Consider the following 18,408-nt stretch of genomic DNA (forward strand, 5'->3'; position numbering starts at 1 on the left):
GAGTTTAAACAATAGGAGATTTGGGGATATTTCAAGGTACTGTTAAAAATAACATTTAAATATAATACATATGGTTTAGTAACACTGAACATTGAACAGTGACATTAATGAGGTAGGTCGTGGAAAATATATTATGATTTGAGGAGAGTTAAGCTTTTTGAATTGCATTGTACTCATCTATTATAGACCAATAAAAATACTGAGAACATAGTGGCCGTGAGTGCATCCATATGTCTGGGCACATTTGTGTCTGGGTGTGTGCATATTTCTCAGTGCATGTGTGAACCTTAGTAGTTTCAATGAGAAGGTCATTACCATTATATAATCTGCTTGCTATAATATTGTTATTTCTTATTGTTTGCAGGTTTCTTTTCTCCTTGGAAAAGTTCCAAACCAGTAAGTAATATTTTCACTATACACAATTAAGCTTATTATTGCTGTTATAATACATTATTCAAAAAATAAAAGCACCTTGAGAGTTGTAATTGATTCACGAAAGTGTCTAGTATATGCAAATAAAACTAGAAGTTACCCAAACTAGGATTTTACAAGTAAAGTATCCTCAAATGAACCACAGCAGAATATAGACTTTGTAAATGAGAAACATATCATGCATATTCAAAAGACTATTTAGCATATTATTAACTGGGTAAATGTAGCACGTTCAGAATACACTTAGGGATGAGATGTACAAAGCGCACATAATGGGATCCACTGAAAGCATACGAACTGCTGAATAGAAGATGGCTCTCTCTATTCACAGGGGGGCCTGGTCAGCTTGCAAAGCACTGTGAAACAAAAGTAAGCTGGTATTGTCGACCTACGCGATGTACGTGACAGTTCATGCAAGGGCAAAGCTGCTGAGTGGAGGCGGAGACAATAAGGAAAGAGGAGACACATTTTCAATGGCATTCAGCAGAGTAATGTACATGCTAGGTGGAGTATAACTTCAGGAGTGCTTACAGGAAGTCAGCATTGCTTGGCGATGGGAAGCAAAGCTCGTTGCTCCACATAATTCCCAAAAATATGAGCAACAACTTGTTTTAGAAGTATAAGATGTCTTGGCTTTGTAGATGATTGATTCAAATAACCATCCTAGCATTAGCATTAGCATTCACATTGATTATTCATTTTCATGATAACACCCAAATGATTAGCTTAACTGGGGATATACATTAACTAGTTCTGGTGACCACCTCCTCCTAGGTCGAAATATGTGCTTCCTGAGCTCTCTGTTTACTGCTGTTCACAACACAGGCATCGTGATTTGGCCAGATCTGTTGTTGGTTAGACATGAGTGCTGCTGCATCCTTCTTGGATTCCAGTTATTGTGAATCTGAAATGGCCCTGGAGTTGTGATTACTTATTTGTCTACTTCTGTGAACTATGAATTGGCAGGCAGAGTTAAGAAACAAACATAATTATGTGAATGTTCAGAAAAATTCTGTAAAAATATACAAAATGCAAATCTTCCATTTTGTGCTATAGTTTAGTGCAAAATGCGCCCTTGTGTCAACTTATGACACAAGGACGTGTTTTGTGCTAAAAGAAGCCTGTCCAAAAACCTGGACCACCAGCCGTGTGTGTTGTTCCTATGCTTTTGCGGTACGTTTTTATAGCGTATGGCATGTTGACAGTACATTTTTATTGTTGACATTTTTACTGTGTAAATTTTACTGCAAATAGCGTGTAATTCTGCACAGAGGTTTAATAGTATTATATGTGCTATTACCAGGGTGGACAAGGTTGTAATGCTAGGTGCCTGACCTTGCTGGTAGTCATTTCCGAATCCTCATTGTTACACTTTCTCTTTAAAGATGGCTGCAAACTTTTAAATACATGGACATATGGATCCCTCTTGCAATAGGAAGTACAGTGCATGTTGGGGACACTAAGGCCCATATTTATACTTTTTTAGCGCTGCATTTGCACCGCCTTTTGATGCAAAAACGGCGCAAACGACCAAAATACAATTGTATTTTGCAAGTTTGCTCCGCGTTTGTGTAAAAGAATTACACAAATGCGGCGCTCAAAAGGTATAAATATGGGCCTAAGATTTTGGGATGGTACAGGATACACTTGTTCTCAATTAGATTTCAATATTAGTCTGCTTGACAACTAGTCCTTATGAAGCAATAGAAGCATCTACATAAAACAACGTAATAATTGTAATTTAAAAGGAATAAAATGTGACCATATAAACACAACTTGTCAAGAATCAGTTTTAAAACTCTCTAGTTAAAACAAAAAAGCATCTGCCTCGATCACCCCTTAAAATCACTATGGTTGAAAATGTAATTTTCTTTGTTTTTCTTGAAATGGATGTGTTAATAATGATGATTAACCACGGATAATACTCACATTGCCTGATGTTCCAAAACTGCTTTTTGACCGCATTTAATACAAAATTTAATTTAATTCTAGTGAAGAATCATAGACTTATTGAAGCTATTTTTTAAAATTGGCCTAGATATTTTGCTTAAATATTGTTGTCAACTTTTCTATAGGAAAATCATATTTTTCAAATAGGCCATTGATTTGTGCACAAGCAGAGCACGTCCAAAATAGGAGAAGAGTTAATTAGTGCTCTCAAACACATGCCGATGATTAATCCTTTGGCCTGGATAATCAGTTTTGCAAAACATTTTACATCCAATACCTATTTTTTTCTTTCCAAATATTTTATTATAAAGTTCATCATAATACAGTGCAATGACAATAGTGAATGCTGTAAATAATAAAAGACAAAACACTGGTGAAGTCATTTGTTCAATTATGCTTATCTTGAAAAGCACTATATCCTAAAAATTCATATATTCACTGTGAAAGAGAAAGGGGAGAGCAGAATCAGAAGAGAAGAGAAATGTAGAAGAAAAGGGGGAAGTATCATCTTGCAAGTTTAAGGTGGGTTAATGCTTTTTGACTACAAAGTCAGTTTAAACCATAAAAGGTCATAGGATTTGTTATTGAAAATAACATTGTTAATGTGTTCTCCGCACTCCTAATAAAACACAATTATGCCCACCATATATTACAGGATACATTGTTATAATTCTTCCAATTGGAAAGTATCCTTTTCATACCTATTGATAGCAAAATGCCAAAATGTCAGTACAAGCATGAGTAAGAAGTAAGTTAATATTAAAAATGGAGCAAAATCTCAACAGAAGAACTGATCTTCACCCTCGTCCAGACCCCACCGTCAAGAGCCACGCACCCCGACACAGCCGCTACCAACCTGCATCGCTGGCTAGCAGACTGCTCCAACACCCTCGTACCGCGCAAAAAACCCTCAAACACCCTGCACAGCACCAAACCCAGCTGGTTAACCCCAGATCTACAAAATTCCAAACGAGAATGCCGCAAAAGAGAGAAGGCCTTGCGCCTAGATCCCACCAAACACAAGCACATCGCACTCAAGGAGTCCATTCGTAAGCATCACCAGCTGATCCGCACAGTTAAAAGGACCCACTTCAAAAAACTCTTAGACAACAACACCCACAACAGTAAAGAACTCTTCTGCATCATAAAAGAACTCTCAAACCCCAGGTCCTACTCCAATGAACCCCCTCCCACGCAAGAGTTCTGCAACTCCCTCGCCACCCATTTCCGCCGCAAGATAGAAGAAATCTACGACAGCTTCAACCCCAATCAGACCACAGACACCCTCATACCAGATGCCCTGAGCAACACCAACCTTCTTCACACCTGGACCCTTGTCAACAATGATGACATCGCACACACCATGGCCTCCATCCACTCCGGATCCCCAGCAGACCCCTGCCCTCACCACATTTTCAACAAGGTGAGCAACATCATTGCCCCCCACCTCTGCGACACCATCAACAGCTCCTTCGAGTCAGCCACCTTCCCGGTAATCTGGAAACACGCAAAAGTCAGCGCACTACAGAAGAAGCCCAAGGCAGACCCTGATGACCCGAACAACTACCTGCCGATCTCCCTCCTCCCCTTCCCGGCCAAGGTCATCGAAAAAGTCGTCAACGCCCAACTCTTCCGTTTCCTAGAAGACAGCAAGGAGCTCGACACCTCCCAATCCGGTTTCAGAAAAAATCACAACACCGAGACCGCACTCATTGCTGCCACTGACGACATAAGGACCATGCTTGACAAAGGCAAAACCGCAGCACTCATCCTGCTGGACCTCTCTGCAGCCTTCGACACGGTATGTCATCACACCCTATGCACACGTTTCTACAACGCCGGAATCCGCGACAAGGCTCTCAACTGGATCTCATCACTTCTCACCGGCAGAACCCAGAGAATCTGCCCTCCGCCATACCTGTCAGAGGCCTCCAGGATCATCTATGGCGTCCCCCAGGGATCCTCCCTCAGCCCAATGCTCTTCAATGTCTACATGGCCCCACTCACCAACATCGCAAGGACACACCACATAAACATAGTATCATACGCAGACAACACCCAGCTGATTCTCTCCCTTACGAAAGACCCTACAACAGCGAAAAACAACCTTCACAACGGACTTCACGCCATCTCCAGCTGGATGGAATCAAGCCGCCTCAATCTTAACACCAATAAAACTGAGGTCCACATCTTCGGCCCCAACCCCTCAGCTTGGAACGACTCCTGGTGGCCCAGTTTTCTAGGTACCGCACCCTCGCCCACCACCCACGCACGCAACCTGGGCTTCATCCTGAACTCCACTCTCAGCATGACTCAGCAGGTCAATGCAATCTCCTCCTCCTGCTACAACATTCTCTGCATGCTCCGCAAGTGGATCACCGTCGAAACCAGAAAAAACATCACCCACGCCCTGGTCAGCAGCAGACTGGATTACGGCAACGCCCTATATGCAGGAACAACAGCCAAACTGCTATCAAAATTACAACGAATGCAGAACACATCCGCCCGCCTCATCCTCGACGTCCCATGCCACAACCACATCACCCCCCTCAAAGATATGCACAGGCTACCCATACCGAAGAGGATCACTTTCAAGCTCCTGACCCACGTACACAAAGCTCTCTACAACACAGGTCCAGCCTACCTCAACAACAGACTCACCTTTCACACTGCCACACGCCATCTTCGCTCCGCCAGCCTCGCTCTCGCCACCATTCCCCGCATCCGCTGCACCACGACCGGAGGAAGGTCCTTCTCACACCTCGCCGCCAAGACCTGGAACTCATTACCTCTCCAGTTACGCCAGACACAGGACCTCCTGATGTTCAGGAAACACCTCAAAACATGGCTCTTCAACCAGAAGCACTCCCCCCCAACCAGCGCCTTGAGACCCTAACGGGTGAGTAGTGCACTTTATAAATATACTGATTGATTAGACAGCATGATTCCAATATCTTTCCAAAAAGCTTGGATATATTTGCAATAGAAGAGTAAGTTTTCTAAATGACCCAAGGGTGGTCACAGTGCCAACAAGTAGCTGATGGCCCTAATTCTTCTTTGTGTAATCATTCAGGTGTCCAATGAGACCTGTAAGCAGTCCATAATTTACATTGTAAAAGGTCGGGGGGATTTTGTTTTGTATGGCAGATTTCCATATATTATCCCATGCAGTGGAGAAAATAATCTTTGTTTACTTGGGGGAAGAGTGATTCCATGCTTGTTGAATCAGGATAATTTGCGGTTTGGACATTTTCTGTAAGGTTTTATAGATTATTGATGGAATATGTATTTTGTGGAAGAGTTTTTCAAGAAACTGCAAACACTCTGCTATATGTGTTTTTTAATGATCCTTAGATTAACTTTTAATTTTAGAAAGCGATACAAATCCAATGGTTGAAGGCTGAATCTTTGAGATAACATAGCACAGGATATAGGATTGTGAGGTTGTACAATATTTTGAACATAAAGAATACCCAAGGACACCCAGTCTTTCCAAAATGATAAGAAAGGGTCCTATTTCATGGCAGTATCAAACCATAAGAACGTGAGTTCTGAGCCCTTAATCGTCTGAGAGAAGCATCTATCATGATGTTTTGTAGCTAAAACTGTATCTTTAATAAACTGGAAGGAATGAGAGACTTTAATTTGTTTAATAGTCAAAGTGTTATTGAGGGATAATGGATGAACAACATCTGATTCAATATCCACCCAGGCTGGACAATTGAAAGTTTTTGGATGGAGCCATCAAACAATTTACTAGGCTAAAAGTTCAAATTGATAAAAGTAGGGAGGTTTAGACCACACAGAGATTTATTTGACTGTAGTATCCTCTCCCTTTTATCCTTCCATATAAAAGAAGTTATTAACACATTGACTGAATTATGAAAAGAAAATGGAGAGGCTGGCAGGAAACATACTAAGGAATTTGAGGTGCAAGCATCATTTGGATCATTTCAACCTGGCTCCACCATGTAATACATCTTGGAGGCCAAGCATCACTCATTTTGTTAAGTTTGTCAAGAAGAGTTTCCTCTATGTGTATTCTGGCACCATCAACTGTGTCCACAAATTGAAGTCCAGGATATTTTAATCAAAGTTTTGGCCACTTTAGATCGAAATTGGTAACAATATGAGGATGACAGAGAAGTTCAAAGGGAAATTTTCCATCTTTTCTTTATTTAAGGAATAACCCCATACATCAGCAAAGTTTTAAATTATCCTAAGAATTTCTTGAACAGAGATAATATTAAAACATCATCGGCATTAGCAGCTAATTTTTAGACACTACTATTAAAAGGCGATATCTGTAATTGTATCATCAATCCTGATGCAGTGTAAAAGCGGTTCAATTGAGAGCAGAAAAAGTAGAGGGTACAAAGGGCATCCTTGTCTGGTACCCTGTGATAAACAAAAGTTAACAGATAATTGGCCACTGAGTTTTGTTTGTGCTGATGTCCTCTGATAAAGGTCCATGGTCATTCGTATAAAAAAAGGACCCAAATTACATTTTTGTAGTGTCCATCTGTGAAACCCTATCAAAAACCTTCTCCACATCCAAGGCCATGGTCAAAGTGGGGGAAGAAATCTGTTTAGCTTTCTCAGTTATGTGACAAAAAGTTCTGATATTATCAGCCGACAGTCTGCCCGTTGTCCTTTAACAAAACCAGTGCATGAAAGGTGATTAAGAGATGATAGAACCTTCTCTAGGTCAAGAGCAAGTATCTTAATATATTTTATAGTTTGTATTAAGTCATAAACAGGACAGACATTTTTCATTTCTAATGTATCTTTACCCTCTTTTGGTATCACCACTATATGAGCCTTCTGAAGTAGGGAGTGAGAGTTTGCCTCACTCATCAAATGTACTGAAAGGACCTGACAAATGGGGTAATAAAATGTGTTGGAAATTCTGGTAAACAGAGGCGAGGAAGCCATGCAGGCCTGAAGATTTTTTTGTTTTAAGAGAATTAATCGGTTCAGTAACTTTGTGCTCTGAAATTGGTTAATTGAGAAATTCCACATCTTTTTATCAAGTGAAGGAAGTTGAAGTGGTTCCAGGTAAGCTTTACACACTTCGAAATTCAATTTATTCCTAATCTGTGAGTGATTGTTTAACTCAGTATAAAAGTTTTGAAAAGCGTCTACAATTTTTGCTCGATCTATTTGAAGTCTTACTTGGCTTTCCTTAATAGCTGATACATTAATTGATTTTTTGCATCTTTAAGGGTTAACTATATTAGTTGTCCTGCTTTATTGCATTCCACAAGATTTTTAGCTTTGTTTTTAGAAAACTATATATGGGTGGCTTCACTTAAGGTTGTGTTATATTCATATTTCAGTCGTTTAATTTTTAAAATGTAAGTAAAGTATCTAACTGTAGATTTTTGTTTTCCAAAGAAGCAATCTTTTTCTCTAAAAGATTCAGCTTTGCATTGAATTGTTTATTCTTAATTTACATAACGGCAATAATTTACCCTGACAGTCGCTTTCGTAGCATCCCATATTGTTACAATATCCATGCGCATGGCAACATTCTCTTTAAAGAAGTTGGCTAAAGATTGTGCAATTTGGTCTTTAGAAATTTGATCAAATAATATGTCATCATTCATTTTCCATGAAGATGATTTACACTGTTGCAATGGAAGGTTCACAGTTAGTGTGTGTTGGAAAGCAGATTATTGGTATTGTCAAGTAAGTACTTGTAATTATCAATAGGCCATAAACCCCCACTAGGTCCATTCAGGGACTCAATAAATTAATCCTAGGTCAACCCTTGGTAACTTGGCAACAAGCAGTTAGGCTTAATTTAGGAGACACGTGTGTAAAGCATTTAATAATCACAAAGCAGTTAATAAGTAAAACACAAAACAAAATAAGAATCCAACACCAATTTATAGAAATAGATTATATTTTTTTCTGGGGCTGCAGGAAATGGGGGATATATATTTGTTGTCCTAAATGTCCTTCCCTCCTTTGAAGTCCAGTTTGGCTGCTCTCCCCCCATCCTGTTCTATCATCTTCTCAGGCAGATCTTCTCCCACCAGATGCTTCCTTTGTTTCAGCCCAGGCCACTTCATACCTCATCAAGAAAGCCTGGCTCAGGCTGACAGAGGCTGTACAATCAGAGAAGGGCACTACAGAGCTGAAACTGGTAATTTTTAGCTAGAGTTATAAAACTCTTTCTAGGTACAACTTATATTAAATTCAGCAGTGGCAAGTTGTTGGATTCATTATAAATTTTAATTTGATACTAAACTTGCCATATTTAGCTGCTTCCTATGGAAAATAAGGCATTATTATTTTAAAAAGAAGTCTTTCCATGTTAGCTTATAGAGCCCATTCACTACAATTGGGAAAACAAATTTAGCTATTTTTCCCTCACCAGGGCTTATAAAACATCTTTTATAAAGTCTCTGCTTATAGTTACAATGCAACCAACCCTTGGGCACCAAGGACATACCTTAAGGCTGACTTATATGTAAAATTAAGGTAGTGTAGGACTTTGAAAGTACTTTTAATTCCAAAGTCAAATTTGGGGTTAACTTTAACTTAAATGCAACCAGCAGGGCAGGCCTGTCTTTAAAATGACACTGGTCACCACTGCAGTGCACCTATGGGTGTACTACCTATGCTGGGTTCCCTAAACCTACATGCCCTACGATATACTATAGACTTATAGGTAGGTTGGTACAGTCAATTATAATAGCCTAATTTGCATATCCACTGTTTAGCAGTGCCCAGGGCACTTCAGAGTCATAAAAACACCAGTATGAGTGAAAAATGGGGGCAAAAAGTTAGGGACCTTCTGCAATCAGCCCAGTTTTTCCATGCATGGTCTGATAAAAGAATCAGTTCAATAGTGGGATCGATGGTTGAACAAAGAAGTAGTCAGTCCTAGACACGGTACTGTGAGTATTTGATTAAAATGTAAAACCGCTGCCTGCCGGATTGTGTAGTCTCCAAATGTCAATTAGGGCATAATCCCCAGTTAATGTATGGAGCTGTGTATGGGAGTGATTAGATCTATAGAGGCATGATGAGATTCTATGTAGGGTAATATCATATGGAAGACTAAATTCACCCGCAAGAATATGTTTACCATCCTGGGGATTCTCGTATAATTTTTAATTTAAAGAATGCCAGAAGGATGGATCGTCCATCGTCGGAGCGTATATGTTTGCAATAAAAAAGTAAAACCCAGCCTTAATGATCTTGGAAAAGAGCCATCTACCTTGATCATCATGAGGCAAAGTCTCAAGTGAACATCTAGGCTGATTAAAATATATTGCATGAAACACAAAGAGAGAGTTATGGGAGTGATACTATCCCACACATACTCCCAAGAGAAATCTACATATCCATCAACCACTGAAGGTGTGGGGTAGTTGAAGTTGAGGGTGGAATTAGATCAGTGTACCCCCAATTATTAGTACCGGCTAGGTAGGGATTCGTGCTAGGGGGAAAGAAATGTGTAAAAGAGTGTCTCTAAACGGGTGGCTGTGTTAAACAGGGGTGGGAAGGAGTTCCTTTACGGTCTAGGTGGTCTCACACACATAATAGTGTCCTGCTAATGGGTGTGCTCGCTGAGTGAAATAAAGGAGGTCTAAAGGCCTACCTGAACAGGTGGTTCGTTTTAGGGTCGGGCACCGGCATGTAGGTACTCTCACCGGGTATTCCCTTTGGATTGAGTGTGATTACAAGGGAAAACCCCACCCCCGGCATTACCCAGACCAGAGGCCAATCGGCCCTATTTCTTGGACCTACCCTAAAACAAACCACCTGTTCAGGTAGGCCTTTAGACCTCCTTTATTTCACTCAGCGAGCACACCCATTAGCAGCAGTGCTCTGGGGATCTTAGACCCTGACAAATGCCCCTGACCTTCCAGCACATTGAGAGGGCAGAAACATGTTGGTCATGATTATTTTTTAGACTCTAAGAGACATTAATCTCTATTGAGTCTTCCCCCCCCGTTTTGACCTTACCAACATGCACCTCTATTAAATTTAATCAGTTGAAATAGGTGACATGTATGGTAATTTTATTCTAACCCTACCTGGATCCCTGATATTTATCCAGTAAGATTAATTTCAGCACTCACTCTTGTTCTTTTAACAAAGAGGTTGAGTCCGCCCAGGTAGTATTATCTTACCTGGGTGGGGCTAGGTGGTCAAATGATGGAGCAGGGCACTATTATGTGTGTGAGACCACCTAGACCATAAAGGAGCTCCTTCCCCCCCTGTTTAACACAGCCACCTGTTTAGAGACACTCTTTTACACATTTCTTTCCCCCTAGCACGAATCCCTACCTAGCCGGTACTAATAATTGAGGGTACACTGATCTAATTCCACCCTCAACTTCAACTACCCCACACCTTCAGTGGTTGATAAAATATATTGCATACTGCAAGCGCCTCAACCTGCCCAGCTGTCTCTTGAAGAAGGGTGATATGTTTTTTTCCAATTTCTAATATGAATTTTAAACCTTCTTTCATTTGAATGGTTGATTAAGACCTTTTGTGATAAGGGAAATTATTTTAAGTGATATGGGTACCATTATGCAATAAGGTAATCAAGATGTCATGGTATGCACAAGGAGGAACCTCCAGAGAAGCAAATAGGATTGAAAGATGAAGGAGAAAAGTAAGAGAGGAGAAGAGAAGAAAGCAAAAGATAAGGTAGGGGCAAGAAGCAACACGTTCTGTATTATCATTGCACCACATTTCAGAAAACACAACCACAAACCAACCCCCATACCATCCCCACCCCCATTTGTAACCTACCCTGCAAACCCACCCTCCAACTCAACAATGAGAAAGGGGGCTAAGTGGACCTCTGAAACAGGAGCCCAGTCCCAAGGAATGTCTCCGGACCCGAGCAGCATGCAAATTACAAAAAGGAACATTCAAAACAAAGGTGCTGAAAAAATGTGAAAAGAACACTCTGCTAACACAACAGGGCTAGATAGAGTAATAACAACAAAGAGTAACCAACAGCATTCCATTGTGTTTTCCTGTAGAAAAAAGCAAAATGTGTGTTAAATACTGATAGCTGTACACATCGCACAGTTCATGGAACAGTACAAATAGGATCCATAGAAAATGATTTCAAAACAAACAGCAGCCCTCTGTGAAATGTGTTTGTGAGAGCTGAGTAAAAATCGTATAAAGAGATGTGTGTTGTAATATAGTAAATCAAAAAACATTAGCATGAAGTATTTACATAAGCAACATCACAAAGTAATTATATAATCATCTTGTTAATGTATAATATGTAATTATAGCTGACAGAGAGAACAATCAAAATGTATCAAAAGGATATTATTCAACACGCATTAGTAGTAGGATAAGACAAAGCAACATTATGAGTCTGAATAAAGGCGGAAAGAATCAGGGAGACTGTGGTGAGCACAAATGATCCAAATCTACACTGCAAAGTTCCGTTTTAAGTTTAATGTGTAACAACACAACCTGGCGTCCGACCGTCCCAGAGGCTACTCACAACTGTCGCCTCTGGAACCATCCTCGCCGCACATTCCAGAACCAGTTTACATCATAACAAATCCTCTCCCATTCATCAACAAAATAACTACAATAATAAAACTACTAATAATGAAATTAAATCAGTAAATATTAACTGATATATAGAATTTGAAACAACAAATAAAGCATATAAGGCCTACCTAATATAATCACTTAAGTAAGAAGGTGGTCTTCTAAATCTTTTTTCTGAAACAGTACAATCTTCTGAACCAGAACCCTTAGCATTTCCTGAAATAGAACCATTCTCATACACACCACTCTGGACCACATGTCCTCCATGTGAACTCCTGCTACCGATCCCACTAACCACTTCATCATCATTCATAAAGATCAGCCCTGAAGAATAATCCTCAGCACATTCATCTGACTTGCCCCCTTTTTGATACAAGGCTACATTTCAAAAATTCCATCTTTCTCCATTCTCCAAAACAACAAAAAATGTACCAACCCTCCAAACCCTAAAAGGGCCCTTGAATTTAGCCAAACCTCCTTGGATCCTCCCAGATTTCACTTTGACCCAATCCCCCACTTCCACTCGCAACTTGGAATGTACCATCTCTTCATTAAAAGGTTGAGCGCTGTTGTGTCTGAGAACTCCCGGCTGAACATCCAATGTACTTTTTAACCAAACTGGGACTAATTTGGTACCCGGTAGCCTCCCCTGCATGGACACAAACAGGATTTTGTTTGTGACACTATGTGTTGTGGTACATTATGCCCACACCATATCAGAAATGACTTCCTTGACGTCATAACGGTTAGCTACGGTGAGTTGAATGGTACCCTTCAGAAGCTTAACTGCTCTCTCGGCCATACCATTCCCCCTAGGGTTATGAAATGAAGTGCAAGAATGTTTAACTCCCCAAACCTGTAAAAACTTCACCATTTCATGTGATGTAAGCTGCGTCCCATTATCAGTGATAAGCACAACTGGGGCTCCTTTTTAAAAATAATTTTTGTTAAAATCGTAATCGTGCTTCTTGTAGTGATGTCTCTCAAAAACTCCACTTCCAACCACTTGGAGTGCACATCCACCACCACCATGGCAAAACCTCATATCAGACGACAATTCATTCAATGGTCCAACAAAATCCAGACAAACCGTGTGCCAAGGCTTTCCCGGATCCTCCAAATGCCCCCCCACACTCTTCTCAAGAACCAACCTTTTCTCACTCACTTTACACAATGCACAATTCTGTACCCACTCTCTGATTTGATTATTCATACCTGGCCACCAGAAGCTTTCCCTCACCCTTCTGGTTGTCAGGCCTTGCCCCAGATGTCCCTCATGAGCCAGCTGGAAAATCAGAAACCTCAAAGCTACCGGGGGTACAAAGCAATCACCCCTCATAATCACACCATTACTGCAAACGGACAACTCATCAAGCACCTTCAAATAGGGTCTGACGGTAATGGAAGGGTACTCTCTCTCACCTTCCCATACTGTATTAACCTAACAAGATCTCTCATGACTAGATCCCCATCCATAGCATCTCTCCATTGCACCATCGAGAAGGAACCGATCCCACTATCCACTGCGTCACTAACAGTGGCAACAGCGTCCTCCTTGCCAGCGTCACTCACCCCAAGACTGTCAACTTCTTCCCAATCCAATGATAGCCTCGACAAGCAATCAGCCCAAATATTCTTCCAAACTTGCAAAAACTCAACAATATAGTTATACTCCTGAAGTCTAGCCGCTAATCTGGCCAATCTAGCTGATCCTTTACCTGCCCCTCCTGCAGACAGAATTTTCACCAGTGGTTTGTGATCTGTCCGTAAAAGAAAAAGGGCAATTCCCATAAATACACTCAGAAATATTCAACACCCCACTCCGCTACTAGAGCCTCACGTTCAATGACGGAGTAATTTTTCTCAGCTGGTGTCAGAGTACGAAAGGCAAAAGCTACTGTCTTTTCTTCACCACCATGATATTGTGAAAGAACTACACCCAAACCAGACGCACTGGCATCCACTGTGAGAGCGGATCTCAAATCCTTATCAAACACTGTCAAAATTCCAGCTTGACATATCTCCTCTTTAATGTTGTCAAAACATGGCTGTTGCTCATCCTTCCACTCGAACCCATAGCCCTTGCGTAGTAATTTATTTAAATTCTCTGTCTTCTCTGCAAACTTGGCATAGTATTCCACAAGGCCCAAGAAGGACCTCAATTGGACCCTATCCTTCGGAGCGGGAGCTTTATTAATAGCATCTAAAAAAGAATGTTTAGGTTTCACAGACCCAATTGCGACTGTGTAACCCAAGTGTTCGACTTGTTCAGATAGAAAAACACATTTCTCTTTATTTAGGGGGTCATTTTGACCTTGGCGGACGGCCTCCGCCGTCCGCCAAGGTACCGCCGCTGAATGACCGCACCGCGGTCAAAAGACCGCGGCGGCCATTCAGACATTTCCTCTGGGCCGGCGGGCGCTCTCCAAAAGAGCGCCCGCCGGCCCAGAGGAAATGCCCCTGCAACGAGGACGCCGGCTCAGAATTGAGCCGGCGTAGTTGCAGGGGTGCGACGGGTGCAGTTGCACCCATCGCGTATTTCAGTGTCTGCTTAGCAGACACTGAAATACTTTGTGGGGCCCTCTTACGGGGGCCCCTGCGGTGCCCATGCCATGGGCACTGCAGGGGCCCCCAGGGGCCCCGCGGCACCCCCTACCGCCATCCTGTTCCTGGCGGGAGACCCGCCAGGAACAGGATGGCGGTAGGGGGTGTCAGAATCCCCATGGCTGCGGAGCGCCATGGAGGATTCTGAAGGGCAGTGGTAAACCGGCGGGAGACCGCCGGTTTACCCTTTCTGACCGCGGCTGAACCGCCGCGGTCAGAATGCCCTCGGGAGCACCGCCAGCCTGTTGGCGGTGCTCCCGTGGTCGGTGGCCCTGGCGGCCACAGGCCGCCAGGGTCAGAATGACCCCCTTAGTGTAAGACCAAATTCCTCCAATTTTTTTAACACCAACCTCAGAGTAGTATTATTGTCAGTGACTGTCTTTCCCATGACCAAGATGTCATCTTGGAAGTAGATCACAACCCTCATACCTTCCAAAACCCTGGACATTGCCCGTTGAAAAACGCTAGCGGCAGAGGCTAATCCAAATGGCAGACATTTAAATTGAAAGGTTCCTTCTGTGGTGATGAAGGCTGTAAGTGATTTAGAGTCTTCGTGCAACGTGATCTGATGATACGCACTCTTAAGGTCAAGTTTGGAAAAATACCTCTGGTCTTTCACCAGAGTCAATAACTCACTAATGTTGGGAAGAGGAAACATATCCACCACTATATTCTGATTCACTGAACGCAACTCGACAAAGAATCTCAAACTTCCATTCGCCTTCTGAGTAATTACTACAGGTGAAATCCATTTTGAGGCTTCCACAGACTCAGTAATACCTTCTCCCAACATTTCTCCCAACAAAGACTTCAAATCATCCCGAACAGACAAAGGCACTCTCCTCAATCTATGTTGAGTGGGAACAGCGTCCGGTTTCACTTGCACTCTATGAATATAACCTCTGAGACATCCCAACTTCTCATCAAACACATTCCTTGCACCCACGAGCACATCATCCAAAGTAGGATCTTCTACTACCAACACTTGATTGGGAGCCCTAAGGTGAATCATGATGTTTAGATCAAATTGATGGATCCACCCTAGAATTGCCGGACCATCTGTTGAGACATAGACTTTGCCTTTAACAGACCGGTAATCATATTGAATATCCCCTTCCATGTACCCCAGGATGTTTATAGACTCGCCCTGGTACCCTCCTGGATTGATATCCTTGGGTAAAAGCTTAACACCCATCCAATGCCTCTTAAATAAGTGTTCTGGAATAATGGTGTACATGGACCCAGAGTCAACCATAAGTTCCACTTGATTCCCACACACAGTAAAAACAGCCGATGGTCTTGACATTCTACCTCTAGGTCCTTGGTTGCTCTTACTTAAGAGATTGGGATTGTTATTATCATGTACAACCAGAACTCTGTCATAGTATTCTGAGTCTAAATCCGCACCGACACCCACACTAGAATATTTATTCCCCTTGCTGGATTAGTTACAAACTCTTGCGTAGAGACCCTTACGCCCACATCTCCTACAAATTTTGTTACTCGCAAAACACTTTGCCGAGTCTGAGTCATGAAAAGTGCTGCAACAACGTGCGCAGTCTTTCTGATTCCTTTGTGATTGTGTTCCTTGGTCCCCTTTGTTTGTAGAGAACTGTTCATATTCCTTCTTGCCTCTTTTTTTTAGTATGCAAACTTTGTTTGATATGATGTCCTCACGAGCAGCACTAACTGAAGAAATATCATTGTTCTTATCTTGTCTGTTCAGTTCTTTCATACACAACTGTGACTCTTCGATTACTTTTGCCATTCCAATAGCTTCCATGAGTGAGGGATCCTTCGCTGCCCAAAGTCTCTCTTGTATTTTCCTGTCCTTGCATTGAACGATTAACTGATCTCGGATATGTTCCTCAGTCATATTTCCAAATCGACACTCAACAGAGAGTTCCCTGAGTCTAGCCACAAAGTCATCAATTGATTCATGTTCATGTTGCGGTTGTGTGTAAAACTTTGCAAACCTATTTTCTAGCCATTGCACAGCTTCTTTGTAGATATCATCCATTGGCTGACCATTGGGTCCCATCACTGGTGGTAAGTACTTAAAAATTCTTTGGCCTTCATTCCCGAGAGCAATCAGCAAAATAGCTTTTTTCCTAGCTGGAGAAAAGTGTTGTCCATGCAAAGCTATAATATAGTTTTCTAGGATGCCTATCCAGTCTTCCCAAAAAATATCTGGTTGACTATGCTGTTGTAAAAAAGAGGGTGGTGTAATGATGTTTCCCAATGTGGCCATGATAATGTACAGTCCAGGAAAACAAAAATGAAATAATAATAATAATTTGATATTCTCTCCTCTTCCAACCAGGAAGTGTTGAAAATAAAATAAAATAATAATAATAATAATCTAATATTCTCTACTCTTCCAAACATGAAGTGTTCACTTCCAACCAGGAAGTGTTCCACGATTTCCAACGATGGCCACCGATCTCTAGGGGAACGGTCTAGTGTTTCAACAAAGGTGTCAGTGGAACGCTCACGAACAAACACATGAGGAGAGCTCGAGCGCACGCGCGTGCTGAAGGGGCTGCAGGAGATCTTTTTACCTCCCATGGTTTTGGCCAAAATGCAGCGCATACCTGTCTGGGGATGCCAGTCCCTCTCCAAGTCTGTGTTGGAGACACGCCCACTCCAGAGAGATCCAGATCTGCAGTGAGGGAGAGTTCCCAGAGTCACTCGCCATTGAGTCACTCGCCTCCTTTGTATAAGATGCAGAGAAGGAGATGCGTGAAAGCGTAACACCTCTTGAGTCTGCGACTGGTTCTAAGTGGTACAGACCTGCTGTGAACACGGCCGCCTAAGCTCCCAAGTAACGTCACACCACACGCTTCAGTACGGCCGGAGAAAAAGGGACAGCCAGGTTGTGTCTACACCAAGGTAACTCGTCACCAAAATGTGGTGAGCACAAATGATCCAAATCGACACTGCAAAGTTCCGTTTTAAGTTTAATGTGTAACAACACAACCTGGCGTCTGACCGTCCCAGAGGCTACTCACAACTGTCGCCTCTGGAACCATCGTCGCCGCACATTCAAGAACCAGTTTACATCATAACAGAGACATACTGTAGTCCACTAAATTGTTCAAAAGTCACGAGTAACCTTCATGAATGTTCACGAACTTTGCAAGACCTAAAAATTAGAACGTTCAGAAATATGAGCTGAAGACGTAGTACAAGAAATGTCTTCTTGCAGTCTACTGTAAGCTAACATAGTCCTGCGAGATGCCCACTTTATGACACATCCAATTAATGACTTTTATACATTTCATGCAGTCCAGAATCATTTTGTTTGTTGACATCTCAATGGCCTGAAGCTAAGTACCCTTGGATGAGTAAATGGGTCGTGTTCACAAGAGTCAGGATTCTATGAGCTCCTTTTATTTCAAAGCAACTATTAAACAATAGTTCCAAGACTTTTGGAAACAAGCTTGCTCAGTAAGACTGGGTGGGTGTGAGCTTCAGAGTTCCCAACAACCACGCTGGCACATAATGTTAAAATATATTATACACCAAGAAGGGTGCAAGAGGAGGCCTGAAGTGGCAGTAAAAAGGGGGAAGGATACGGATGGGTAAGGTACTAAGTGAGAGAAAGCACATTATTTTGTGAAATACCCAACATTTTTTTAATCTTTCCAAACAGAGAGAAGGAGATGTGCGTGTTTTTGTCTGTGTGTGTAAACAATCCTGGTGAAATCTGACAGACACTGCAACCTACCCGACTGAAAGCACATGTTACCAACTATTTATTGAAAAATACATTTATTGGGGGGGTGTAGCACCCCAAACATCCCCATAAAGCTACTCTCCTTCCGGTGAAGGAGGTTCTGATTTAGTGCACTTTTTACTCAGTTTCTT

At 41.9% G+C, this 18,408-nt stretch overlaps 1 protein-coding gene and 1 long non-coding RNA gene across 11 annotated transcripts in view; one reads left to right on the forward strand and one right to left on the reverse strand.

Moving 5' to 3' along the window:
* MAGI2 (membrane associated guanylate kinase, WW and PDZ domain containing 2) overlaps window positions 1-18,408 on the forward strand; it is a 2,755,167-nt gene that overhangs the window by 2,355,552 nt on the left and 381,207 nt on the right. For all 10 annotated transcript variants that reach the window (XM_069229701.1, XM_069229700.1, XM_069229695.1 and 7 more), the window contains one exon: window positions 365-396. In XM_069229701.1, coding sequence (XP_069085802.1) covers window positions 365-396 — 32 coding nt within the window. The remainder of the gene's footprint in view (window positions 1-364; window positions 397-18,408) is intronic.
* Window positions 1-18,408, reverse strand: part of LOC138288280 (uncharacterized) — a 344,175-nt gene that overhangs the window by 147,463 nt on the left and 178,304 nt on the right. The gene's annotated exons all lie outside the window — the stretch shown is intronic.

This window comes from Pleurodeles waltl, chromosome 4_1 (assembly GCF_031143425.1).
Source record: "Pleurodeles waltl isolate 20211129_DDA chromosome 4_1, aPleWal1.hap1.20221129, whole genome shotgun sequence".
NCBI classification, from domain to species: Eukaryota; Metazoa; Chordata; class Amphibia; order Caudata; family Salamandridae; genus Pleurodeles; species Pleurodeles waltl.